Source organism: Nuphar pumila, chromosome 8 (assembly GCF_984573655.1).
Source record: "Nuphar pumila chromosome 8, dmNupPumi1.hap1.1, whole genome shotgun sequence".
Lineage (NCBI taxonomy): Eukaryota > Viridiplantae > Streptophyta > Magnoliopsida > Nymphaeales > Nymphaeaceae > Nuphar > Nuphar pumila.
In genome coordinates this window covers 99221053-99249014 of record NC_143256.1, presented here as the reverse complement: position 1 = coordinate 99249014, position 27962 = coordinate 99221053, and the positions used below count along the sequence as shown (strand labels likewise).

General features: G+C 37.6%; 1 protein-coding gene across 3 annotated transcripts; it reads right to left on the bottom strand.

Annotated features, from left to right (window-relative positions):
- Positions 1–134: 134 nt before the first annotated feature.
- Positions 135–22263, bottom strand: LOC149830039 (uncharacterized). 3 transcript variants are annotated; one of them, XR_016433789.1, is made up of 8 exons: positions 21915–22263; positions 21480–21612; positions 6368–6471; positions 5170–5341; positions 4851–4994; positions 4494–4761; positions 568–4194; positions 135–490 (listed from the first exon to the last, which is right to left on the bottom strand). XR_016433789.1 is itself a non-coding variant. In XM_090016276.1 (7 exons), the coding sequence occupies exons 1-7, from the start codon at positions 21959–21961 to the stop codon at positions 623–625; spliced, it is 4440 nt and encodes a 1479-aa protein (XP_089872402.1). In that variant the 5' UTR covers positions 21962–22263; the 3' UTR covers positions 135–622. The 3 variants fall into 3 exon arrangements, 2 of the variants coding, with proteins under 2 accessions (XP_089872402.1, XP_089872403.1); XM_090016276.1 differs by having other exon boundaries at positions 135–4194; XM_090016277.1 differs by lacking the exons at positions 6368–6471; positions 21915–22263 and having other exon boundaries at positions 135–4194; positions 21480–21613.
- Positions 22264–27962: the final 5699 nt, after the last annotated feature.

Genomic DNA, 27962 nt, shown 5'->3' with positions numbered 1-27962 from the left:
TTTCCCAGAAACCCAAGGCAATTCAAATCTCAATCTGTAAACTATATACAACATGAAAAACCGACCAAGTCACCTGGACAAAGTGTCAGCTGCAGACTGAATTCCCAAAGTTAAATTGGTGACTGATACAAGAATTTGAATCACTGATTTTTCATAAACTCATCTAGAACAGAAGATTCAGCTCGACATATGAAAACCTCTGATAAATCACGCATTATCACCACATATTTACACACAATTCTTCATTTACTAGACCAAATGAAAAAAAAAGAAAAAAAATCAAGACAGAATTTATGTTTGAGAAAATGAGATGAGATCTTACACATGGGTGAGTACAGTACAGTGGATACTTTTATTCTCCTATCTAGAGCAGGCAACAACTGCTTGAATCAATGCAGAGTCAGGTTCACTTATCAGTGTTCCACAAATTGTGATCTGAACCATCCGTTTAAAAAAACATAACCCACAACGTACCAAGTAGTCACTGTACCTGCATGCATAGAAAATGTAGGAAAGCATTTCCCATTTACAATGGAGACAATGAAAGAACCAGCTTAAGAGGCTCACTTTTCAAATCTAAGCAGTATTCAATTCTTGGTTTCAGCACTTCTTATGGCACCATCTACTGTTGGTGTCGCCTTGCAAACATCTCCAATATGTTATCATATTCAGGCAAGTTTGGATGAACATGGGAAGCACGTTGAATTGAGTTCTCTCTAGATGTAGATTTGCCACTTGGATCAGAAATTTTAACATCTGCTCTCTTGGTATCTGAAATTACAGCCTTGGCTACAGGCTTGACTTGTTCTGATTTTGGAAGTGTTTCAAGAGGCTGAGTTTGGAAACCAACGCCGGAGTCATTGGAATCTGGCACCTCCACCTTGCTACTAAATCTTAAACCAGCTCGGTTTGTTGGCTGAGATGGAGGATCATCCCGAGGGGCAGTCCTGTATGGAGCACCAATCCTAGTGTGTCTATTAACCATATCTCGGTTCACCAATTTATCAGCATCAGTAGGTTCATCACCGTCTGATTCAGAAGAATTATAAGATGTCCTTGAGGTTTTGATTTCTATCTTTCGTGTCTCAACACGAGTTGCCTTCAGCGAGGATGGGTTCAAGTCTTTCAAAATTTCTGAACCAGTTTCTTTGATGACCTTCATGCTGTCTGATACTATAGCCTTGGATGCAGGCTTAGGTTTTTCTTGAACATGTGCAACTGGAGCTGATTTTCGAGGCTGGCTTTCCTCACTAACAATTCTTGAACCAGATCCATCTGTTGGCTGAGGTGTAGGATTGTCCCGAGGGGAAGTCCTGTATGGATTACCAACTTTACTGAGTTTATTAACCATATTATGGTGCACTGATGTACCAGTATCAGTGGGCTCATAAATGTCTAACTCGACATAATCATAAGATGCCCTTGCGGTTTTGATTTCTGTCCTTCGTGTCTCAACACGTGTTTCCTTCAGTGGAGATAGCTTCAAATCTTCTTTCAAAAATTCTGAACCAGGTTGCTGGACATCCTTGATGCTGCGGGATACTACAGTCCTGGATGTATGCTTAGGTTCTTCAACATGTGAAACTGGAACTGATTTGCGAGGCCAGCTTCTCTCACCAACAATAGAGTCCATGGAAGATTCTGCATCCAATTGACCACTAAATCTTGGACTACTACTGATTGTAGGCTGTGAAGGAGTATCCCGGCTTGCAGTCCTCACAGAAGCAGTAAGCTTATTCCGCCTACCGCCCATATCCTTATTTACAGTTGTCCTAGCATCAAGAGTTTCAGCATTATCCAAATCACAGTAGTCATAAGATGCTCCTGAGCTGTCGGTTCTTCTTGGCAGCTCAAAAAGAGACTCCTGTTTAGATGGCCTCTTGACTTTAAATGTTTCGGAATCAGATGGCTTCATGCCATCTGACATTACATCCTCGTCCACTACCCTATGTTGTTCTTCAACTCGTGAAAGAGAAGGCTGTCGAGGAGGTTTGCTTTTCATGCTAACACTGGAACCAAAAGAATCTGGCACCTCACGCTCACTACCACTGATTTTGGACTGCCATTGAAGATTACTTGAAAGAGTAGTCCTGTATGAAGGCCCACCATTCTTATCCCGTTTAGTCCTAATACTTTGGTGAATGGGGACTCCAGAATCGACAGATTCATCACTATCTGAACCAGCATAATCATTAAGGTGCCTCGGGCTATTGGTTTCCCTCCTTCGATTACCAGGAAGAGACTCCTTCCCTTTAGAAGTCTCCTGATCCTCCTCCAAATTGCTTGTGATCTTATCTGGGCCAAAATTTCCATGTTTGTCATCAGCTTCTTCATTTCTCTGAGTATTAACATCACGTGAATAGATGTGTGATGGGTTCTTTACATAAGGAGGACGAGTGTAACCTTTGTTTCTCAGTCCACCTACTAGCCTACCAAATTTGAAATTGCCAGAGCCATCAGAACCTGAATCAACTGAAGGTTCTGGACCTCCAGCGTTGGTGAAAGAGGCCGGAATCGTGACTTGGTCAAAGTAATCACCATGCTCGGAAAATGCCTCTGATGAATTCAAATGTTTCTGGTCTTTTCTTGGCAAAGATGGCTTCACTAAACTCTTTCGGCCATGAGTATTCCTACTCACAAATGAATCATCTGAATCTGCATCTGGATCTGGATCTGGATCATATATTACAGGTGGCTGCTTTTTCTTGCTTCTTCCCTCTTCATTTCTTGGACGGTGGGAGGATTCAATAGACCCACGCTCAATGCTACCAGAAGAAGGTGGACTAGCTCTGGTAGAAGAAACATTATGCACACTTGGTGGACTTCGAGAATACCTCCCTCCCCTCTGTATCAATTTGTCTCTTTCTTCCTCACTGCTGCCAGCAAGGCCATCTGAGTTATCAAAGGTTGCATCAGAAGGATCATAAGACGGTGTTAGGACTGTTGCATTCTTGTTCCTTTTTGATGATGAAGAGCGACTTGGCACATCTGTCATAGAATGAGATGGTACACGGCCACCACTGCCTGTTGATGATTCATTTTGAGATTCCTTCCAAGAATCTAATGTCGGTGAGACTGTACTAGATGCTTTTTTTGCATTAGGAGCAAAACTATCAGATTTGGATTCAACAGCCTCATCCTCCGATTCCAAACAATCATCACTTTCTGGACCATAGTCATCATAAACTGGTGCAGAGTCATGAGCTGATATAGGTTGTACAGTTTCTCCTCCTGAGTTTTCCTGTTCTGCACTAACTGAAGAAAAAGAAAAATGACGATTGTCATTGCCAAATATATAGTTTTGCATATCTGTCTCAGTCCTGGAATCACTGGAAGTTCTGTCACTGAAATGAGTTAGGTTTGATCTTTTAGTTATACTTCCTTCTCCATGAAGACCATCCCTCTCACTTTTATTACTCTGCCTCTTCTTGTTCAAAGTCTCTCTCTCAGGAGGGCTGTTTGGAGAATTTTCCTTCCTTTGCATGCTAGCAACCTTTGAAACATCATAACTTTTTATATCTGTCTCTGACTCAGAATCACTGGAAATGCTGTCATCGAAATGAGATAGGCTTGATCTTTTCTTTATACTTCCTTCTCCATGAAGACCATCCTCACTTTTATCACTCTGCCATTTCTTGTTCGAAATCTCCCTCTCAGGATGTATGTTTGGAGAATGTGCTCCCTTCCTTGGTATGCTAGAAACCGTTGATACATCATCATTAGAAGACACATTTGACAGAGAAGAACCAGATCTGTTGGGTCTTGACTGACTTCCATGGTCATATCCTCTTCTTTCTGTGGGCTTCTGTTCATTGTCAAGGTCATGGCAAACTCCCTCTTGTCTCTGAGAGGCAGCTTGTGTAGCATGAAAATTTTTAGGTGGATACTCGTTCTTCTTAACTGGGGCCTCTTGAAAAGTTTCATTCAACTTCGAGCTAGATAATTCTAGAGGTACATTGCCTCTGTTACCACAAGCTGATTCATGTGATTCCATGGAATTCTGCCTTGACATCCTCTCAAGGCTAGAGAGTTCTGCAGCAGCCCTTGCCGCAATACTTGCCCTCTCTGCGGATTCAGCAGCTGCCTGTGCTGCTGCAGTTGCATCCTTGAACTGCATATTCCAGTAACTTTTCTCTAATGAAATACTCTCACGCTTATATTGTGAATCTGTAACAGTGCCTGCAGCGACATTTTCTGCACAAAACACAATATAATTCATACAAGCAGTCAACATGAGAAAAGATGAGCTATTTCCACAAGTTTAGAACAAATGTATTTGTAAACAGCACAAGCTACTAGCCTAGTTGAATCACAAGTGCTTCTAGAGTTCATAACTGTAGTATCTATATGCATTTTAAGATTCTTCTTTTGGAGTGACAGATATGTAATTATACAACCAACCCTGTTGGGTCCCTTCTTGGAAACTTTTGTTTTTTATATAATCAAAAGAATAAGAAGCATCACCTAGTAAAATAAGAAAACATATTTCACACCTGGAGTTCTTGTTTCAGTTTCTGGTGAAGCCTTAGCTTTTGAAGTGCCAGGATCAGGAGCACTTGTTACACTTGGCTGCCTTGATTCAGTTTGTGAAAAGGAATTAACTTTTGAAGCATCAGTGCTGGGAGCACTCATTGGAAAGTTTGAATCCTGTGATCTGCAGCTTGCATCATGATCTGGAACTTTTGACCCAGGAGCATTCTTGGAAACACTAGGAAATTCAGTGGACATCTTGGCAGCACTCATAAATCCAGTTGGACCAGCCTGCACATCAAATATATAAGTTAAACCGACTGACATCAAGTCATCAAACAAAGTTTACTGTAACAAAAGAGAGCTTCATCAGATCTTACAAGCTTTTTCTCCAAAGGTTCTAAGATGTCTTGTTCTTCAGCTGCATTAGGATCCCAATCAACATTATGTTCTTTTGCAATTGCAGCCAATATCTTTAATTTTGTCTGACCATCTGGTGTTTTAGCAGATAACTTCCCAATGACCTGGAGCAAGGTAATACGATTATGATGCTGAACCAACACTAACAAGATCATCAACTTACCCTTCTGTTAGCATGCTTTCAAGGTTATGGTCTTTTTCTTTTTTCCCTGGATTACTACAGAGTCTTGCTTTATCATAGTGCAAAATGTCAAATATGTAGCTTCTAAGAGTACTTACTGTGTGATTCACACGGCATCCTGCTCGAAGTTCTACAGCAGCAGAAATGAAGTTTTTCCCATATTTGGCTGTAAAATGGGTATTGGCATCCATCAGTTCTGGTATTTCAGCACATCTTGGGGATGCAAACACTATGCTGGAGATTGCTTCTTCCAAGTCCATGGGGCATTTTCTGTAGAAAGAAGTTAACAAGAGAAACTGCAGTCAACTAAACTGATAAGACAATCATATTCATCTCGTCAAAATTATTTTACCTATGAATTTGATGTTTCTAAGAACAGGAACAGATGGAACACTAGAAAGACTGACCCACACAGTAAGAACACATGACCAGGTGGACTGCTAGTCAGACAGACTCACATGATAAGAAGACGTGAGGTGGACCACTAGACAGACAGGCAAATAACAAGAAAATGAACACATCAATTTCTCACTGAAACTTTTCAACTTTAGTGTAAAGATGTTGATTAGATTCTCAACCAAAAAGGATAAAAACATTGACACATACTATAAAAAACTATTTTTTCAACTTTTTCTTGAAGCACTATCTGTAATTAATACTTCAGGGAATTAGCTTTCCATAATATGCCAATTGCCAATTTTAACCATACTTATCTTATTTGATCTAGTTGGATCTATGTCTTGGTCCTATGCTTTTGTCTTACTGGAGTCCTATAAATGCTGTTCTCATAGCTTGAGAGGTTGAGAGAGACTTAAAACTCTTTGTGATCAGCACAACCCCAAACTCCTTTCTGTATAGACCCCCACCACTCTGATCTGCCACAGACTGTCTCATCTACCTCTCATTATTATTATTCATCCTTTTTCCAGATACAGATCATTTACTAGTTATATGCCTGCGCAAGAGGAAATTTACCTAATCTCCCTCTTGCTTGAGATCCCTGTCCACTACCATCTGCCACAGGGCCGTCCCACCAACCAAACAAAAAATAGAAAAGAAAAATGAGAAAAAAAGCACCATTACCCCTTAACAACCTTGACTGCAACACTTGGTTTTGTCGCTAGTGGTTCCTTTTGACCACTTAATATAGGCTACAGAAAATGTTTTCTTGAAGAAACTTCAGGATGGTAGTGAACACTATTTATCATGGGATCCAATGTGAATCAATAAATTACATAATTTTCAATGTATGACATAAACATTGCATTGTATAAGCTTGTGATTTGGTGAACATACTTTTGTGACTCAATAATTGACAAACGAGCCACGATTTGTTCGCAAAATGATTCAATCAAGTCGTATACTGCCATTGTGTTCTCCTCCCTGAAAATATGCTCAACCTGAAAGACATATAGGAGTTGGCACAAATGATGAATGAGTGAACACCATAGAACATGAAAGAACATAATAAAAATTCAAGTAGAATTTAAGATATAACTACATTCATAGTCACAAATATCGCCGAGATATTGAAAATCTCATGATATTATTGTGAGTGACTTATTCATAAAATGAGAAAATAGTGATAATATTGCAAGATTTTCAAAATCTCGCATGTTTGGAAAATATCGTGAGTTTTTCGCGATTTCAAATGTAAAAAACAAAAGAACAGTAACACAAGACAATGGTTGACTCACTTTTTAAAAGGGCATGTGCTCTTTGAAAAGGTGGTGCCCACGTGGACAATTCCATCCTGTTACCCATGTAAATGGGCAGGCTTATTAGCACATGAACTGCTTTGAAATTTGAAGCATGAAAACCCAAGGGGCACTGCCTTTAAATAGAGGTGGAAGGAGGCCCTCCTCCTTCCACCCCATCGATATGGGACCATCTTTTTTGCAAGTCCTTTTTAGAGTTCTATGAAAGCATGTACTCATACTAAGATAAAACTTGTATTGCCTATATTTACTACCCATATGTAATATATTAAAAGAAAAACCTTATTTTGTTTATATCATCCACCCATATCAGTTGTATATTTATTATAAATTTTTTACAAGCAATTATTGGCATATTATTTTTATAATGAATTACACACTGAAAGGAAACAATACTTATACACATAAGCAACAACACAGAGGGCTTGAAAAACAATTAACAAGAAAATATAATTGAATAAAAGGAAGGGAAATAAAAAGAATGCTTCCACCCACAAGGAATTGACACATATGAAAAACACTAGAACTACACAAAAACTCATTCCGAAACTCATGATGATATTAATGAGAGCCTGAGATGGAGGAAGATCTAGGGGTGTCAAGGATCAGGTTAGGTCAGATATCCAACCAAATCTGAAACTTATTAGCTGGATTCGATAACGCAGGTGACATACAATCAATAATCACATTTGGATTCTGTGTGCAGCTTTGCAACTGAACCCGAAGATGAATTTGATGGATAATACATATCTGATTAGATAATCAAATCTGAAATTGGTATCACCTTTTTCCCATCCAACTCCAAATATGATTCCAAATTCGATTAGGTCAAATTGAGTAATGCTTAGATCCGAATCAAGTTTGTTCCATTTACATTCTAGGAATATAAAATGAAGATAAAAAGGTATAAAGTTTGTGAAGAAGTCACCTATCAACACATTGGTATATCTATGTTACTTGGACACTGCTAGAGATTCAATACACTTGTCTAGCTGTGTCTGACTATCGACACTTCTTGACACCACTCATAAATGGCTATTTTTAAGTTCAAAGTGTTGGACACTGGTGGAAATGATGCTTCAAGTTTTGGATACTTCTTCATTGTATAAATACTTCAAAAATAAGGAGTATCAAATAGTTTATAAATTACCTTTTGTTTTCGCAAAATACTGACTATATAAGTGATGATCTCCAACAATAAATAGCCCTTTGTGCTTTATTTTATAAAAGATCCTAGAAATTTCCTATCTAAACTTCAAATTTTTAAAAATTTACTTATTTTTTTATTTTTTATCATTTAATATTTTACCTCTCACTCTTTCTCTTCATGTCATGACAACGTTGGCGACTTTCTCTTCTTTTTTCCTTGCAACAACTTTTCCTTCTCCCTTTTCATCCTTTGTGACTATAAAAAAAGGTCTGCAACTCTCCTTCTTACATTTACACACATGCGCGCACAAACACACACACACACGAACTCCACCATTAGGGGGCTTTTGATCCTACTAGTGTCAGTCCCAAGCCTGGATAAAGGAAGAAGGTTGGCATCAGTAGGAAACGGCCGTGAAATTCTAGTCACATCCTATGAAAATGAATTCTAAGAGAATTTTGTTTTATGCTAGGGCATTCCCCTACGGTGATGCCCTACGGTGAATGTTAAGACGCCATATCCATTTATTGCATTGTCCCGGGTTTGGATTTGGGTCTGATGTGGATCTGAGATCCAAACATGCTTTGTAATTAGTTTGTATACTCAAGGGTTGCTTATGACAGCCCTAATTAGAGGTTGCAATATATATTAAACAGATTCATGCCTGGGCTGTGGCTGCAGCCTTTGAAATTAGAGTCACTCAGCATGTCGTCCTTCATCACTACCATTTCTGTAGATCCAAACAAGTCTCAAACCAGGTACACACACACCTTGTTGTTCTAACATGGTATCAGAGCAAGGTTCGTGATTGGGCATAATCAGTCTACGTGTTCCTGCGTGATCAAATATGTCGATTTGTGATTAAATCTGACTGGGTGTGATCTGTCTACGTTTCTAGACCTGCGACGATCAATAATCAGATTTACAACGAGGTTCCAATTTATTGGGTTGTTATTTCTTGTCTGTTTTTCAGTCGTTATTATTTGTATCGTTCTTCTGATCAGAATCGTTATATTATGATCATGAATCTGATTATTCTCTGGATCGTGAATATTATTTGCTGCCTGATTTTTTTTGGGTCGCTATTCTATGTGTCGCATATCTGGCCAGAACCGTCATTTTCTGCATAACGAGCCTGATTTCCTTTCGTCTGGTCGTTAAATTTTCTGTGTTGTGAATACCGTTCCTGTGTCGTTAATTTATTTATTTCTATTTTGGTTCTGCCTATGCTGGTACCGTGAATTTGATTTTTTTATATCTATGTTGTGGATCTGTTTCAAACCGTTGCCATGAAAATTCTGATTCTCTCCTTTATTTCTTATTGTGTCGTATTCTTTGGTTATTTCAGCAGTCTTCTCCATTCTTGAGTTTATTTTCATATGAAAGAATCATCATTTTTTTTTACATAGCATTTTCTATCATCATATTTTTTGTTGTTTCTTTTCTTCACTCCTTTCTCATGGACACCAATGTTCCACAATCCATGTTGTCTTATAGTTTCCTACCTCAAAGGGAAACTGAATAACAGTAATTTTCTGACTTGGAAAAGGCAAATTATCCCTTTTATCAAAAGTCGCAATCTATCTGGCCATCTTGATGGATCAATTAAAATACCATTAGAGTTTATCATGCAGGAGCAGAGAGACGACAAAGAGGCAGTGAGTGTGGTCTATATCAAAAATCCTAAATATGTGTCATGGATTAAAAGGGATCAAACAGTTGTAGCCTACCTCACTTCTACCCTATCACAAGAAGTTCTCATTGGAATACCGGACGACTATACAACCAAAGAGTTATGGGACAGCATAGTCAAAACATATTCTCAAATTTCAGAATTCAGAGTTATGTATTTGAAGAAAGATTTTCAAAGCCTTAAGAAGGGATCCTCAAGTATTATGAAATATTTTAATAAAGTGAAAGATATAGAGAGAGGAACAAAGATTTGCATATGGTTTTTATTGATTTAGAGAAGGCATACGATAGAGTACCTAGGGACGTTCTCTGGTGGACAATGATGAAGAAAGGTGTTTCTCTAAAGTACATTAGTATAATTAAAGATATGTATGAAGGAGTAGTAACCAATGTCCGCACTTGTGGAGGGGTGACAACCAATTTTTCGATAACGGTTGGGTTACATCAAGGATCTGCTTTAAGCCCTTTCCTATTTGCGATAGTGATGGATGAGCTTACGAGATCAATTCAAGAAAATGTACCGTGGTGTATGTTGTTTGCTGATGATATTGTTTTGATTGATGAGTCTAGAGCTGGGGTTAATGCTAAGTTAGAATTATGGAGACAGACATTGGAAGCTAGAGGTTTTAAGTTGAGTAAGAGTAAGACTGAATATATGGAATGTCGGTTTAGTAAGCAACGAAGTAGGGATGGGAGTGTAGTGAAGCTTGGTGAGCAAGATATACCGGTGAATGATTATTTCAAATATTTGGGATCCATCATTCAAAAGTATGGAGAAATTGATGGAGATGTAAATCATAGGATAAAGGTTGGGTGGATGAAATGGAAAAGTGCTACTGGAGTGCTGTGCGATCGTAGAATGCCATTGCGGTTGAAGGGAAAGTTTTATAGGACGACTATTAGACCCGCTTTACTATATGGTACGGAATGTTGGGCTGCCAAGAGACATCATATTCAAAAAATGAGTGTAGCTGAGATGCGGATGCTTAGATGGATGTGTGGAAATACAATAAAAGATAAGATTCGGAACGAAGAGATACGTAAGAAGGTAGGTGTTGCACCCATTGAAAATAAGATGCGAGAGAATCGTTTACGGTGGTTTGGACATATTCGGCGAAGGCCTAATGATGCTCCAGTTAGAAGGCCTAATGATGCTCCAGTTAGAAGGTAGGCCTAGGAAGACTTGGATGGAGATGATAGGAAAGGATATGAATGCTTTGAACCTCACCGAGGACATGGCGTTGGATAGAAATGATTGGAGGAAAAGGATTCATGTGGAAGACCCAAAATGAATTTCTTTTTTGGTTCATATCGCTGACCCCAATTGTTTTGGGATGAAGGCGTAGTTGTTGTTGTTGTTGAAAGAAATCACTGACCAGTTAGCCCTGGTCGGAGAGACTGTTTCTGATCGTGACAAAGTCCAACAAACACTATCTGGCCTGGGAGATGAGTATCATGTTATCTCCACTATGTAGCAGTGTTTTCCTATTCTCCCATCCTTTGAAGATCTTAGGCCACAATTACTTCAGTTTGAGATGAATCTCACGCATGCCATAGGAAACTTTGGGCTGTCATATGACTCTCATGAGGTGTTGTTTACACTGACACATAGGGGAAGGAGAAGAGGAGGTTACCAAGGAGGCCGTGGCCGTGAAAAAACTGAGATTCAACAAGGTAGAGGTATTTTACCTTTCTCTAATGCTTTAAACACCAACAGTGTTAATATTGGGGGGCAGAAGGGTCTTGATTTGTTTTATATGTAGAAAGTTTGGACATGCGAATGCTAATTGTTATCATAAAGATGATCTCAACTCCACTTATCATAAAGGGAATCCAGTTAGACCAACTATGAACCAGTCAATTGCTGAAAAAGAAAAAAATGTAGGTGATCTGAATGTGTTGCTTGTTACCCTAAACTCTCTAAATGTAAAGCAGGATGATCAAGGAATTTGGTATGCTGATTCCAGAACAGTTAGTCACATCACTGAAGATGTAGGTAAACTTTCTAGTCCCATTAGATATTCTGGAAAGAGCAGTGTTGTCAAGGGTGACGATGCCAAACATCCCATCACTTATGTTAGAAATGTCTTTGTTCCCTCTTCTAAGTCTAAGTTTATTAAACTTTTTGATGTTCTTTGTGCACCCAATATAAAAAAAAAACTGGTGTCTATTTCTAAACTTGTTGATGATATTAATTCTTGCATTGTTTTCACTCCTTCTGTGCATGTGAAGGATCTTCGCATGAAGACAACGTATGCTGAAGGGGAGAGACGTGTGAACATGTACATCTTTAAAGAAAATTCATTGCAAAAGTGTTTATCTTCATCATCAACTTCGACTCCTAAGAAGTCCCCCTGCTTTCACCGTGAGTCTTGTCAATAATGCTAATCTTTGGCACGGTTGATTGGGTCATTGTAGTCATAAATTTATTGAAAATCTTGTCTCTTATAAGTTGATTCCAGAGACGAGTTTGAGTCATGGTTTAAATAAGACATTGTGTTCCAGTTGTCAAGTTTACATGAGTCATGTAATTCCTTTTCATTTCATAAATGAAAGAACTTCGAAACCTTTGAGATTATGCACTTTGATGTTTGGGATCCTGCTCCAAAAAAATCCTTTTCTAGAAGTAGATATTATGTTGTATTTGTTGATGACTTCTCGTTATTCCTGGATATTTTTTATGAAACAAAAATCTAAAGTTTTTGATATCTTTCATAAGTTTCATGCCTATGTCAAAAATTAGTTTTCCTCAACTATTCTTAATTTCCAAAGTGATGGAAGTGGGGAGTATGTTTCTAAAAACCCGTGTTTTAAAAAAAAAATTAAACACTCAGACTCGGGTCGGACTCGACCCGGATCCGTAACCCGGTAGGGTTTTTAAAACCTTGGTCCGACCTTTTTCCCCTTCCTCCTTGTATCTGCCTCGCACGAAAGGGGCTCCCCGTAACCGACGGGGCCACGATCTCCCCTCTTCCCCCTATGCCTTCCTATTAAGCAACGCAGAGGGAGAGGAGGCATTACGCACAACCCCTCTCCCCTCTCCCCTCTCTATCTCTCGTTCGCTCCCCTGCCTGCAACAACCGTCGACGTCGGGCAACCAGGTACGTCGCCTCTCCCTCTCTGTTTTCTCTTCCCTCTCCCTCTGTTTTCCCCCTCTCTGCTGTGAGTTCGCCGGGAGGCCGACAGGGAGCCGACGGGCCTCCCTGCGACGATCTCTCCCCCATTGGTGCCTCTTTGGTTGCCGGGGAACCCATAGGAGGCCGACAACCTCCCCTGCCGGCTGCCTTCTCTTTTTTTCCTCTCGGAGGTCACCGGGAGGCCGACAGGGAGCCGACGCCCCCTTTCTTTTTCTTTTTCCTCTGTTCCGGCCAACAGGCAGGGCTGCCCCCCTACCTGATCCCCCCTCGTTGGGGAAACCCACAGGGGCTCAGCTTGGTTGGTAGGAGCTATTTGTGCACGTCCCCTTGTGGAGGGACTTTACAGATTCAAACCCGTTAATACATCCATGTGGTAAGCGGGGTCATGTGCCAAGCTAAAGGCCCAGTTTTGAATCCCTCCGCTACTTGGGGCTTAAGAGCTATCTAGTAAGGGTCTGCATGTTTTCTCCTTTCGGAGAGCACCTACCGGGCTCTGCAAGCCTTGTGGCGAGTGCGCTGCAGTTGCGTTGCCCCATGCGTCGCTGCGGCACATGGTTCGTGCAGCTGCAATATTGGGGGTTGTGGTTGCGTGCACCTGATGCACGCAGTTGCAACCAGTGCACAACAGTGGCTGCGACGACACATGTCGCTCTCTACAACGGCGAATGGGGGCTTCGCTTGATTGGTAGGAGCAGTGCATGTTTCACTGTGGTGGAACATCGCAAGTTCAAAACCAATTGTGGGCTTTGTTCTCTTAGTCTTTTTCCTGCGGTGATTTTTCTCCCTATACTCAACAGACACTCCGACGATGCCTGATTGAGCCACTCCCCGCTATCGGCATCCCTGTGCTTTTCTTTCAAGCGTCGATTCTAAGGTACGGGTTCTTTGTGAAATGGTTGAGGGATCGGGTAGAGATGGATTTCCATGCATGCGCATGATGGAAATCCATGGCAGAATAGTGGATTTTCGAATTGTGTATGCTCATGCGAGTTGGATTGGCTTGGTTAGATTTTCAAATATTATTGTGATTGCAAATTATGTATGCTCATGTGAGTTGGATTGGTTAGCCGACCAACATGCCATTCGGTCCGGGGTTGACACACCTGACCAATAGCTCAATCTTTTGATAAATTGCTTGGTTAGGCAGGTGGAATGCAAACTCACTATATGCAAATTTTAATTTGCCATGGGGCAGTGTTATGATTATGCAATAAATCATGCAAAATATGTTATCATGCATATGCTAGATGGTTGATGTTTCACTTAACATGGACATGCATAATAAACAGTTTTGTTCACGTGCACACACTCAAAGGGAGCATGCATTGACATGGATACTTGTGTATGGATATAGGAAATATGCATGTCAAAAATGCATGTGATGTGTGGAATTACATGCTTATGATTGACTTTGTTTTGCATGGGTGCACGTGCATTTGGCATATTAGTCTGATGTTAGATAACACATCACTTTGGTTTTGTTGTGTGATACATTGATGGTCAAATGGATCAGTATCGGCCCGGAGAGTCATGGACTTGGTTGTTTTTCATATACGTTTTATTGCATCACTTAAACCACACATGTTGGTTTTGCACACTACTACACTGTTCTAGTTGTCCTCACGGGCAGGAGTCCCGAAAGGATTCTCACAGGGGTGGATGTGAGTTTTTGCCTTTACTTTTTTGCATATGGTGTTGCAAAACTTAAAGAATTTATTTTTAATAAAAGATAATAAGTAAGAACAATGTAATATACGTTCTAGGATCTCCTATCTGGAGAATGAGAATCTTAGAGATCCGATCTTTGGGAGACTGTGAGGATACAAAAACTCTGTGTGCTTTATTTTTGTCCCCTGAACCCGATATTAAGGTTCCTTCTCCTGGCCACGGTTTTAGGGAGAGTCCACCACTTTACCTGGGAGTGTTGTGTTTGAGACAATTGTTGTTTTTTGTACCAAGAAAGTGGCACTTATGGGCATGGGTATCCCTTGTGTCCCTGACATTAGATGTGGAGGTCTAATGTTCCGAAGGTGATTCGCTCGAGGGCTAATTTTGGAACCTAGTAATAAAATATAAATTGTGTGCTAAGTTATCCCGGGAACCTAACTTGACCTCGGGGATTGTACCCGTTTGGTGTATCAGCGAGCAACGGTAATTAAAAAGAGGAACTTAAAGTTGTATGCATTTAATAGGGCATGCATATGGAAAAAGGGAAACTTAAATGAAAGATAATAAAAGGATTCTGCATTGCACAAAAATCATGCATTTTCTTGTTATGCAGTAGAACATGCATATTTTAATTATTTTCTCAATCATTACATGATGGTGAGTGTGTAATGTTTACTTCTTATTGCATATTTAAGTTTTGCTTCTTGTTAGTGCTTAAATGTTGATGCATGTTTAGCACTTATAATTGTTGCATGAAAAAATTCTTAAATGTTATATAATGTCAGGTTGCATTTCCCTCAGATTATTGCATAAAAACTTATCTATATTCTTTTTCTCACCTATTTCACTAGAAGTAGTTGTGCTTAGGATTTCGGTTCTGACACCTTACTTTATTGGTTTTTCTCAGGGACAGGTGATCAGTGAAGTTGGCACCTACTGGAAGGGCACGAGAGTCACACTTGGTTCTTGATAGCTTCACTAGTGAATAGAGTGGCTTTTTCTTTTTGTCATTTAGTTCTACTGTTCTTCTCAGTTCTTTTTATTTTAGTCAGTTGTTTCGTTACTTTCTGTTGAGTAAAACATTGTCTATGAAATTTATTTTTGATTCATAAATAAAGAGATTGTTTTGGTTCTTATGGATGATGATTGTAAGTCCTTTGTGGTGAGTGGCTATCCAGTTGGAATTGGAATTATGAGGACCTCGGGTCTCTGAGAAGTTTTCCGCACTGTTAAAAAAAATTCGCATTTTCAAGGGGTATGAATTGGGGTCGTTACAATGTCTCTAATGAGTTCATTGAATTTCTGCAATTGAATGGAATTGTTCGAAGGGTGGCATGTTCTCACACCCCTCAACAGAATGGGCTTGCAGAACGAAAACATCAACATATTACAGAAAATGCCATTACTATTATGCATGCCAATGATTTAGCAATGAGACTTAGGACAGAATCCTCTCATTCTTCAGTCTATGTAATAAATCGCCTTCCCATAGATGCTCTAAACAAACAATCACCGTATTTCGTGTTATATGGTAAACATCCTGATTATGTATTTTTAAAGTCCTTTGGTTAAATATGTTATGTTCATATTGATAAGACTCAACGAAATAAGTTTGAGAACTATATGTTGTTATCTACATTAATATGAAAGCATTAGCAATACATAATTAGCTATATATTGTTGGATGTTGTTTATATAGCATTGAGCACTCTTGTACATTTCTTATTATTTAAAGGTATCATATGATAGTTAATTTTATTGTTAGGCTTATTTGAAGTTTCTTAGAATTGTAATATAGGTGATGAGTTGCATATCAAATGTTGCATAATTTTTTTATTATTTCAATGCTTTGTATCCAAACATCGAAATAAATTTATGAACTTGCAGTTTTAAAAGTTTTGCATTTTTATTGATTATATGTGTTATTTAATTATTCTATTAAATGATCTTAGATAGTTTTTCTAATAAGATGGAATAATTGTCAATTGTTGACGTTATTTCTTAATTATTCATTTTGGCATACTTCTTTTTTCTTCAAAAAGCTTCATTATTTAAAAGTTGTCTTCTTACATCCATCATTTTATCATTATTTCTCATAATCTCTTGTACCGCTTCTTCAACGATTCCCCCCTACCGCTTCCTATTCGCTTCCCGAATCCTCCAAAATTTTGGATTGACTGCTTCCCAATTCTGATTCCCATACTGGCAAACATTAAACTAGTTGTGTTCAACAGTAGATAGATTCAACATTATTAAAATGACTAAAATACCCTTAAATGAATGACGCTTTTTAAAATACATCATTACTTTTTTGGGCATTATGGGTCTTTTGAACTTGGAGGAAAATGAAAAACACATTTTTTTAAAAAAGTAACTTTATGAATTTATCGAAGTTACCTTTTTTACCTCAAAAAGTAACCATGCATTTTCAAAAATGTTATTTTTTTAAGGGTATTTTAGACATTTTAATAAGGTTGAATCCATCTAATATTAAACATAACTAGTTTAATGTTAGATAAATCCTATATATATGAGTAGGAGTTAGGTGCGAAGGAAGTGAAATACGAATTATGTACAAATGGAGGTTTTTGGTGATTTTTTCTTCTTCTTTTTTAATTTGATTGTACAGATGTAATCTCCATCAATTTTTTAAGAGTTGAATCTTGGATCGTCAAATTATAACATGTAGTAGGCTTTTATACGGTTTAAAAATCAACAGCCTAAAATTTTCATAAATATTCAAAGCTCAAAGAAATGGCATTCTTCGTGATCCGAGTATCGATTCCTAGCAAATGGCCCATGTCGGACACATCTATGGGGTCAGATTTGCAAAAAAAACACTGGAAGTGCCCTGTCAATATGCAAATCATGTCCCGGTCCATCCACATATGCTCCCAATCCACATACACACAGCTTCTACCTATGATTTTCAGCTCAATAGTTTCGACCTCCAATAGTACCAAATACAAACTCTCTCTCTCTCTCTCTCTCTCTCTCTCTCTCTCTCTCTCTCTCTCTCTCTCTCTCTCTCTCTATATATATATATATATATATATATATATATATATATATTAAGTTGGGATCATCCTACCCTTTTTTCGCTAGGTCACCATTAGGACCCACCAAAAATTGTAGGCTGCTTTAGGTGTTCTTCACTTGATCTGAATCATTAGATGTGTTTATCATTGCTTGTTTACTAAAAAACAAGCTTCGTTTTAAATTGGTTGAAGTAAAAATGTGAATATTTTGTCATCAAATTTAGTTGCAATATCAATCATCAATTTTTATGTCTTTAGAAAACACATCTGAGCACAAACAATACTTAAACAAATACATGTTCTTGCATTAAAAAAAATACAAGTTCTCCATTGAGCAAACCATGATAATTACAACAGTGCAGCTCAAGCAAAAAGCACTTAAAACTATGATTTTTGGTGCAATATGAGCTGTTAATTTTGAACACTCTGAATATGTATCTGAACATGAAAAATGGCTAATGTAAAAGGAGTTTTCTACTAAGCTATAGAGAATAAGTCTGACTTCAGATTAAGCAAAACACCTGAAACTTTGTCCGTTTGAAGTTGTTTAAGATGGTTTATGAGATAAGACTGTTTAGGAGCTACTCTCTCTCTCTCTCTCTCTCTCTCTCTCTCTCTCTCTCTATATATATATATATATATATATATATATATATATATATATATATATAGAGAGAGAGAGAGAGAGAGAGTAATGTGCTGGTTCTGCCCACTTTCTCGGTCTGACCCGTTGACACACCTACTAGTACGTAGACTAAATTATAAGCAAGGTTAGAAAGATAAAATTGTCCATACAAGAAGAAAGTAGAATGAGAATACAAATAGATTAGGACAAAAGGATTACACAAAAAGCTTCAGCAAATAAAGTGACCAAATGACATATTGTAACATCAAGCAAGTGCTTTTCTAGTTTCTTGTACAAGCCATGGTTCATCATGGGGCAGCTGTAACTAATCTTTGGTTTATTAGCCTAGACAATTGGGAATTAAATCCATTTTAGTTGCATACAATACGGCTTGTAATTTTAGCATAACCATATATTTCTGGTGGTTCCTCTTTAAAATGAAATTTTCATGAGGTGTACCTAGAGTTTTCCATGTGTCAATGCTTTTCATTTTTGAGACAGTTTTTTTTTATATTTACATGGAGAAACCGGCCCCAAGATCAGAGACCTAGCCACGTTGGCTTTGCCTGCCACAACTTTCGGTAACTGTCCTGGCAGCGTAAAACTCTGTGGGCTTACCCCTTGTCCCCAGGGAGTTGCCACGCTTCGGCTTGAGCAAGGGGTGATGCCCATGGGATTTGAACCTAGACCGCCTGCCAAGCAGCCTAGGCCCCATCCCACTACGCCAAACCCCTTTGGGGCCATTTTTGAGACAGTTAAATAGGATCTTAAAGATTTTCACATGCTCCTGTAAGTCACAATCACATTATCCAAAACATGTTTTTACCAAAAAAATGCATGGAGATCATATCTATAGCACTTGATCATAAAAAAAAAAAAAAATTTGAAAAATTAAAGCTTCTATTAGGTGGGAGTAGGTGCTCCCGGAGCACCCTAACACACACACACACACACACTATATATATATATATTGTAGTGTTTTCATTGTCATCTCCCATCGAACTATATTGCAACCACACATTCCTCTTCTCAAGCTTGCTTTTGAAATATCATGGCTGGTTCTTCTTTAGTACCTCAATCTTACAAATCATAGCATCCCTAACATTAGGAAACTTCATGGCCTTTCCAACATTATTAAGAGTCACAATTGGCAATGAATGCCTTATGGACAGGGCCAACAACCGATAAAAAATAGAGTTACATAATGAGTGAGTGGTATAAAGCATTTTACCTTTCTAAATGGTTAACAAAAGGGGCATGTGTACCCAAAACCGACACTAGTGGGCAGATAGAAAATACCTAGGAGTGCAAGACAACTGTAAGTAACTTGGCAAAATAGTCCCATAGGAAGATCAAGGTCATTCTTTTGAGTGGGCAAACTTTAGTCATAAGCTTCTGTTTTTGGTTAAATTAGTACACTCTGATTGGACATGGTTGGCAAAGGCAATCTATATTTTCTGATCAACTAGACATGTAGAGTTTTCTCGTAGTATGAAAACAACATTTTGGTCATCCCTCTCATCCTCTTCAGTCTCACCATTAATGAACTCTGAGACTAAGATTGTTCCCGTTTATAGCTTGACAACATTCTCAAACATTACCACTAGTTTATAATTCTAGTTCAATATCCACTAATTAGACGTTTACGTACAATGTCTAGAACTCTAGATTATTGACAAAATCATCAAGCCATCATAGCATCTTAGCTAAAATCCATCATTTTGTCTGACCAGGAAAGAAAATTTCTGGCTAACAATTAACATGCTATATTCCCTTTAGCATGATGATCATTAGCATCAGTTCTTATGTTGACATAGCCAAATATTCTCCTTGGTGTTCATTAATAGATTTTATAAAAATGAATCAAACCTGCTTTAATATCCAACCAATGTAAAATTACAGCTCTCAAGTAGGAATATTTAATAATCAATAGGAAATTGTGAATGCTGGACCTACATAAGAAAGAAGGTCCCTGATTCCTTTGAATTGTCAAATTGTCAAATTGTCTATCTTCTCACAGATTAACATCTGAAAAGATATGTATCCCAAAAAGCAGGCTCAATTAAAAGGTAACCCAACCCAGGAACCTCCTTTTGGCTAAGTGTTAACTTCAGAGACTTGGTGCACAAAATGCACACTGCAAATGAATCATACCATGTCCCATACATAATGATAGAGACAGCTACTGATCAAGAGCAAATGAACAGAGACACAACTTATGCAGGTCTTTGATATGAGAAATTCCATAAGCTTGATATTGCTAAACCATTAACAATCATGGAATCTGGAGCAAAAGCAACTAATGGGTACTTTTGAGTCAGATAGATTTTCACAAAATTGAATGGATGATGAGCTAGAGCATAAAATCAGTGATGGATAAGAAAATAGCCTAGAGATGGCTTCTTTGAGCAATGCAGACAAATGAACTCTCTTTCATAGAAATACTGGGAATGGATGTAACAAACCAAAAATAAGGCAGCACGCAGTTTGCTAAATCATGAACAGTCAGTGACTCAAGTGTTCATAGCTATAAGTAAACCAGACCAAAGTAAGTCAGCTCCTGAACCAGAAGGTGACCTGAATTCTTTTTGTATAGTATAAAGTTATAAACTCAACAATCAGCACATAAGTACAACTCATACAAGATCAAAGCATATCTCTAGCTATGGCTGCATCAACTAATTGCATGGCCAGCAGTTTTAATCTGATTGTTTCTAAACTGACAAAAAACATAACTGAACCAAAGTGATGGCTCCCTTCAACTGAACCAAAGTGATGGCTCCTACTTAGGGCGTGATTGCATGTCGTGGAAGGATGCTCCGCGCCGCAATCAGAGCGGAGCATCCTTCCACGGTAAATGAACCGGACACACACACCAACGGTAAACATTTCTGCTGAAAGGGGGGTTTGTCGTTGATTTTGGGGCTCCCTTTCCACGAGGAAAGGGAGCCCCATGTTTGCATTGCAGCCGAAATGCATGGAATGTTGTGTGTTTTTGCAGAAAGCCCAGATTTCTGCTGTGCACAAACGGGCCCTTGAGGTTCAGAATTCCAGCCATTGGAACAAATGTGTCCCAGATCCATCAAGAATATGAACACCCTGTGAGTGAAGTTTTAGCATCGACTCATGACAATCCACAGACATGGCCAGATACAATCATGTCACGCCACCAAATTAACATAGTGAAGTTGGAACAAAAAGATCTAATGCTGAATTTCAAGAGGCCTAAAGCCTATCAACAAGAAACATCAACCCAATGTTTATTTGATTATGTGGCAAATTATGGTGCAGAAAAAAAGGCTAAAAATACAAATTTGAGAAAAAAATCTAATCCGATATTAATTTAAACAAGTACAGTTCAGAAAATGAAAAAAAAATACCCTAGCCATAGCAGTCTGTTCTTGGCCTGACTGAAGAAGCTGAGCCAAATTTCTCCTCATCACCTTCAATTGTTCATGTCTTTTGTTCCTTAACAACCTCATTCTCGACGAGGCAAGCTTCAAAGACGTCTTGCTACTCAAAACCAACAAAGAAAAAACACATAAAAACACAATTCACAGCCCTATTGACCAAAAACTGACAATTAAGAAGACAACCAAATTAAAAAACGGTGGAAACATCATATTCTTAGAAAACAAAGAATACCCACATCATAAACCGGCATACCAACATCATATTTTGTCGAGACTAACAACACCCACATCATAAATCGATTAGAAGTTTTCTCGATTACAAATAAAAAGCCACAACAATTCCACGATGTTCCCATCAGAAAACATAGAAAAAAAAAACAGCAAAAAGATCGAGAATCTTACCATTTGCCCGCGTTGAAACTCTTCTTGAACAACTTGTGGCTGGACATCTCGGAATTATTCGATCACCAATCGGAGAAAAGGGGAGAATGGAGAGCTAAGATCAAAACGGAAGAATTGGGTGTATCACGTTTTTGCAGAGAAAGAGAGAGAGATTTCTGGTTTCTCTCAGGTCAAACCAGAAAACTGAGGAAGAAACCGTGTGGGGAACCGCTCTAAGGAATGGAGCTGTGGTGCGTCACCATTACATTTTGTGCATACGTACGGACGCTGCTTGGGAATTTTTGGCAGACCAAAAATCTCTCGGAAGTAATCTTCCCACTATGCAAGAGTCCCGATCTGACAGGCCGTGTCCCCAAGATGGAGGGTGATCAGGTGCTTAATGTACAAATATTTGTGCAATTATATTGCACCTAATCTTTTGACCCTTTGCAAACGCGTAAAAGTCGCAATCCTTACTCCCTCTCTCTCCGTTGACGGCCATGTTATCAATGATCGGGTTGGATCAGACATTCGATCAACCAAGTGCCGTTTAACTGGATCAGGAACGCATCTCCATATCCTATTAACTAAATGGTCTGATCTGCTTTGGAAATTTATGAAGTACAGTACATCTATTAGATATCCAAAACCCACACATAATCTTGAATCACATCCACTATGTGCTTTTCCTATCCATATTGATCTTGATATGGTATATTGGATTTGATATCCAGGTCCAAACTGTTGGTGTGAGTTAGAACATCAACATATTGTCTGCTTTCATGAACTGATTTTTGGGATGTCACTTGGTGAATTTGGGTTGGATACCCAACTGACCGAAATGCACTTGGACAGGTCTGCAAAACCCCACCATAGCCAACCGGGTAGCTAATCGTATCACGGATATGTTTCTTAGTACTTAAGTTTCAGGCTGAGCAGCAAAAGCTTGGCCTGTTTATGATTTAATGCATTGATCATATAAGAGGTGTGATCCGAAAGGATCGTATATTGATGCACAGAGATATAGAACAGAGGAGAGAGAGAAGGGAAAAAATTAAACGGCCTTATTCAGAGGCGTTATCTTATCGATATTCAAAAATTGTGTATTCCTTATTGATAAAACCTGCTCATATAGAAGAGCATAGGCTGGGGACAAGGTTGCTGCTTCTGGGTAGCCATTTTCTAGCTAACGCATCGTGCAACGGATTTTTAGTAAGAGAGATAACCGATTTCGATATGCCCTCATTTGGATATGCCCACAAATGGGCGACCCATGCATGGAGGGTCATTTATAATCAATATCTCCCACTTGATCATGCGAACTGAATCATGATGCAGGACTTTTTTTTCTTGTTATTGAAGTCTTACACTTGCATCAATATCCTAACAATGAGTTATTTTAATGTTATTCATTAAGCTAGATGTCTCAATTAAACATATCTTAATCTCATACAAGATACATGCTTTGAAAATAATTCTTATAATATACCTTTTGTCAAAGGATCTGCAATCATATCAGAGGTAAGTAAGTAATTCACTATAATTTTATTTTTTTTAATTATGTCATGAATATAATGATATTTCACCATCATATGTTGGCTTTTAGAGACTTCATCAGAATAATAATTGTTTGATTATCACAATAAATCTATATTTTTCCATTGGTTATATCGTACTTCAAATCACTGATGAAGCGATTTATCCAAACTACAAAAGTAGCAGCAGCATTGCAGGCAACATACTCAACTTCTTGAGTATGCTGAGCTACACAACCTTTTTGCTTGCATGGCCAAGAAATTGGACCTCTTCCAAAAAAAAAATATCCAAAAGTGGATTCACTATCATCTTAATCAGCATCAGAACATCCAGTCAATTCTGAGATATCCTATTGTAAACACAATTACAAGTTTTTAATCTCCTTCAAATATCGAAATATTTTCTTCACTGCTTGCCAATGAGGTCAACCAGAATTACTCTAGTACCGACTAACGAGACCAACAATAAAGTTGATATTAGGTCTCGCGCATAGCATAACATGCATCAAGCTTCCAATACCTTGTGTATAAGGGACATTCAACCTTTCATATCCTTCACTTGGGCAATCATTCTTACTTAATTTTACACTTTTTACTATGAGTGTTCTAATGGGGTTGCAATCACTCATTCTTAAGTTCTCGAATATATACAACAACAACAACAACAACAACAACTACGCCTTCATCCCAAAACAATTGGGGTCAGCGATATGAACCAAAAAAGAAATTCATTTTGGGTCTTCCACATGAATCCTTTTCCTCCAATCATTTCTATCCAACGCCATGTCCTCGGTGAGGTTCAAAGCATTCATATCCTTTCCTATCATCTCCATCCAAGTCTTCCTAGGCCTACCCCGACCTCTTTTAACTAATATATTTTCCCATTTCTCCAACCTTCTAACTGGAGCATCATTAGGCCTTCGCCGAATATGTCCAAACCACCGTAAACGATTCTCTCGCATCTTATTTTCAATGGGTGCAACACCTACCTTCTTACGTATCTCTTCGTTCCGAATCTTATCTTTTATTGTATTTCCACACATCCATCTAAGCATCCGCATCTCAGCTACACTCATTTTTTGAATATGATGTCTCTTGGCAGCCCAACATTCCGTACCATATAGTAAAGCGGGTCTAATAGTCGTCCTATAAAACTTTCCCTTCAACCGCAATGGCATTCTACGATCGCACAGCACTCCAGTAGCACTTTTCCATTTCATCCACCCAACCTTTATCCTATGATTTACATCTCCATCAATTTCTCCATACTTTTGAATGATGGATCCCAAATATTTGAAATAATCATTCACCGGTATATCTTGCTCACCAAGCTTCACTACACTCCCATCACTACTTCGTTGCTTACTAAACCGACATTCCATATATTCAGTCTTACTCTTACTCAACTTAAAACCTCTAGCTTCCAATGTCTGTCTCCATAATTCTAACTTAGCATTAACCCCAGCTCTAGACTCATCAATCAAAACAATATCATCAGCAAACAACATACACCACGGTACATTTTCTTGAATTGATCTCGTAAGCTCATCCATCACTATCGCAAATAGGAAAGGGCTTAAAGCAGATCCTTGATGTAACCCAACCGTTATCGGAAAATTGGTTGTCACCCCTCCACAAGTGCGGACATTGGTTACTACTCCTTCATACATATCTTTAATTATACTAATGTACTTGAGAGAAACACCTTTCTTCATCATTGTCCACCAGAGAACGTCCCTAGGTACTCTATCGTATGCCTTCTCTAAATCAATAAAAACCATATGCAAATCTTTGTTCCTCTCTCTATATCTTTCAATAAGTTGTTCTCGAATATATGATTAATATATATTTCTTGACTCAAAGTCAAAAGTTTAAAATTTTTATCTCGAGTGATTTTGATTTCAAGAACATATAATGTCTCTTTCATCTCGAATTAAGAATTTAACCATGACTTAATTTTGACAATCATATCATTGTCATTTTCAGTCAAAAGAATGTCATCCACATATTTGAGATAATAGATATTGCTATCACTTTTTCAAACATAAACATAGTGGTCAAATCTATTTACCACAAGTCTTAATATAGTAATTGCTTTATAAAACTTTAAGTACCACTAATGTGGTAATTACTTAAGTCCATATAAAAAAAATCAACATATACACTTTATCTTCTTGCCCTTTAACAACATACCTTTCAGGCTAATCTATAAAAATAGTTTTCTTAAGATCACCATCTAGGAATGCAGTTTTAACATCCATCTAATGTAGATCTAAGCTATAATGAGTTACAATAACTAAAATTATCCTTATAGAAGCAAATTTTGTAACAGAGAAATAGGTATCAACATAGTCTATCCCTTTTTTCTGAGAAAAATCTTTAGCTACCAATTTAGCTTTAAATTTATCTATACTTTCATCGTACTTGAATTTTTTTTTTCATCCAATGGTTTTTCTTTTGTCAGGTAAATTAGTTAATTCTCATATTTGGTTTTTCTCGATGAACTCAATTTCTTCGTCTATGGCTTTTACCCAGTCTGTTGATTCAAGTGATTTTATTGCCTCATTATATGATAAGTTATCTCCCATGTTATCAAGATCTATTGAATAACATAGTTTTTCCGATAAATAGACACAATAGTCATCCAAGTATAAAAGAGAAGCTCTTGACCTTTTGTATCCAACATGAGTTTGATCTGAAGTGGACAAATCACAAACAATTGGTTCAATGTTTTCTAACTGTTCTTGATCACTAACAATTGGTTCATCATTATCTAAGTGTTCATGTGAATCATCAGAGTCATAAATACGATCAAATTGATCATCTCGATTTATCTCGCGAATTACTAATTCCATGTTTTGATCTTTCAAAAATATACTCTCAATTAAACCCTTATTAGGATTGTAGAATCGATAACCTTTGGATCCTTTGGAAAATCCAATAAAGCTGCATTTTATAGATCTACTATTGAGTTTATCTCTTAATCAATCGATAACTTTATATGAGCTACTGAACCCCATTCACAAAGATGGATAAAGTCTAATTTTCTTCTAATTTATAACTGATAAGGTATAGAGGCAATGACATTACATGGCCCTATTAAAAATATATGTTATTATATAAATAACTTATTCTCAAAATACCTTGAGTAATGATGCATGAGACAACATGTATCCAACAATGTCAAGCAAAGTCCTTTTACATCTTTCAACCACATCATTTTGCTGAGGTGTTTCAGGTGTTGTTGTTTGAGGTTTGATTCCATATTAGAATTACAATATTCAATAAATTTATTTGAGGTATATTCTCCTCCTCGGTGAGACCTTAAGTCCTTAATTATTCTTCTAAGTTGGTTTTCAACTTCTTGACAATATTCGTTACATTTCTCTAATGCCTCTGATTTATATGTTATAAGATATATGTAACTATATCTTAAATAATCATTAATAAATTATATGAAATATTGCATTTCTTTGTGAGTTTTGATCCAAAAATGTCAATAAATATCTAAATGGATAATTTTTAACAATTCAAATGCTCTAATTACTTCAATTGTAAATAGTTTTCTTACCATTTTTTCATAAATACATGATTCACGTTTATAAAAGGATGTTTCTTCAAAATTTGGCATTAAATTTAATTTAACAAGTTTCTTCATTTTTTTTAAATTAATATGTCATAATCTTTGATGTCATACATTCACATCCACATTAAGAATATTATCAATATAAGCAGAAGAAGATGCAATTGTATTCATATCTGAAACTTTAAGTTTAAACAATTCATGTTTTTTTCAAAAAAAACCCTTCAAACTTAACTCGACCATGCTTTCTCTCAGTCACTTTGTCTAGGATAAACCTGATTTTAAAACCCTTATTAGATAGGGTAGAAATAAACACCAAATTTTATCGCATGAATGGTACATAAAGAACATAAGTCAACAAAGTATTATTTTTTGGTGTTTCAATGCGGTAAGTTCCAATACCCATAACATCAAAATATGTGTTGTTGCTCGCGTACACCCAATGTTTCCTAGGCTTGTATTTTATCATCTTCATCACGCCTTTCTTGCTCTTGACAATGTGATGAGTTTCTCTCGAGTCCACCCACCATCCAAAAAGCTTTTAGTCTACATACAAGTATTCAGATATCACACACATTATATCATGCATCTTCTTTTGCCCATCATTTTTGTTGTTCCTATTGTTATTGTTGTTGTTCGAGCGACTTCGACAATCTCTCTTGAAGTGCCCATGTTTCTCACACTTGAAACACTTTACTTAGGAGGCGGCTTTCTGTGGTTTACGGAATGTTGTACCATTTTTTCTTATCAAATTTGTCAAAATTTATAAATGACTTTATTTTAAATTTTGAGTATCTAAGAGGACAATGGCTATTGCTAAGAGCATTTCTAGTGAAATGTAACTCGTTCTTTTTATCATATTGCATGTGTTGTTGCTCAATTTTCAATTAATCAGACAACTCATCAAGTGTCAGGTTCTTGGATTTCAGCCTAAGAACAATAACGATTGTC

Bases quoted from the DNA above. Each gene is read 5' to 3' on its own strand.
- LOC149830039 (XM_090016276.1), bottom strand. From the start codon at position 21,961: ATGTCCAGCCACAAGTTGTTCAAGAAGAGTTTCAACGCGGGCAAATG. The intron at 21,613-21,914 runs GTAAGATTCTCG...GGTTTTGAGTAG, and splicing joins AGTTTCAACGCGGGCAAATG to CAAGACGTCTTTGAAGCTTG. The intron at 4,995-5,169 runs GTAAGTACTCTT...ACCTTGCTCCAG, and splicing joins GATGCCGTGTGAATCACACA to GTCATTGGGAAGTTATCTGC.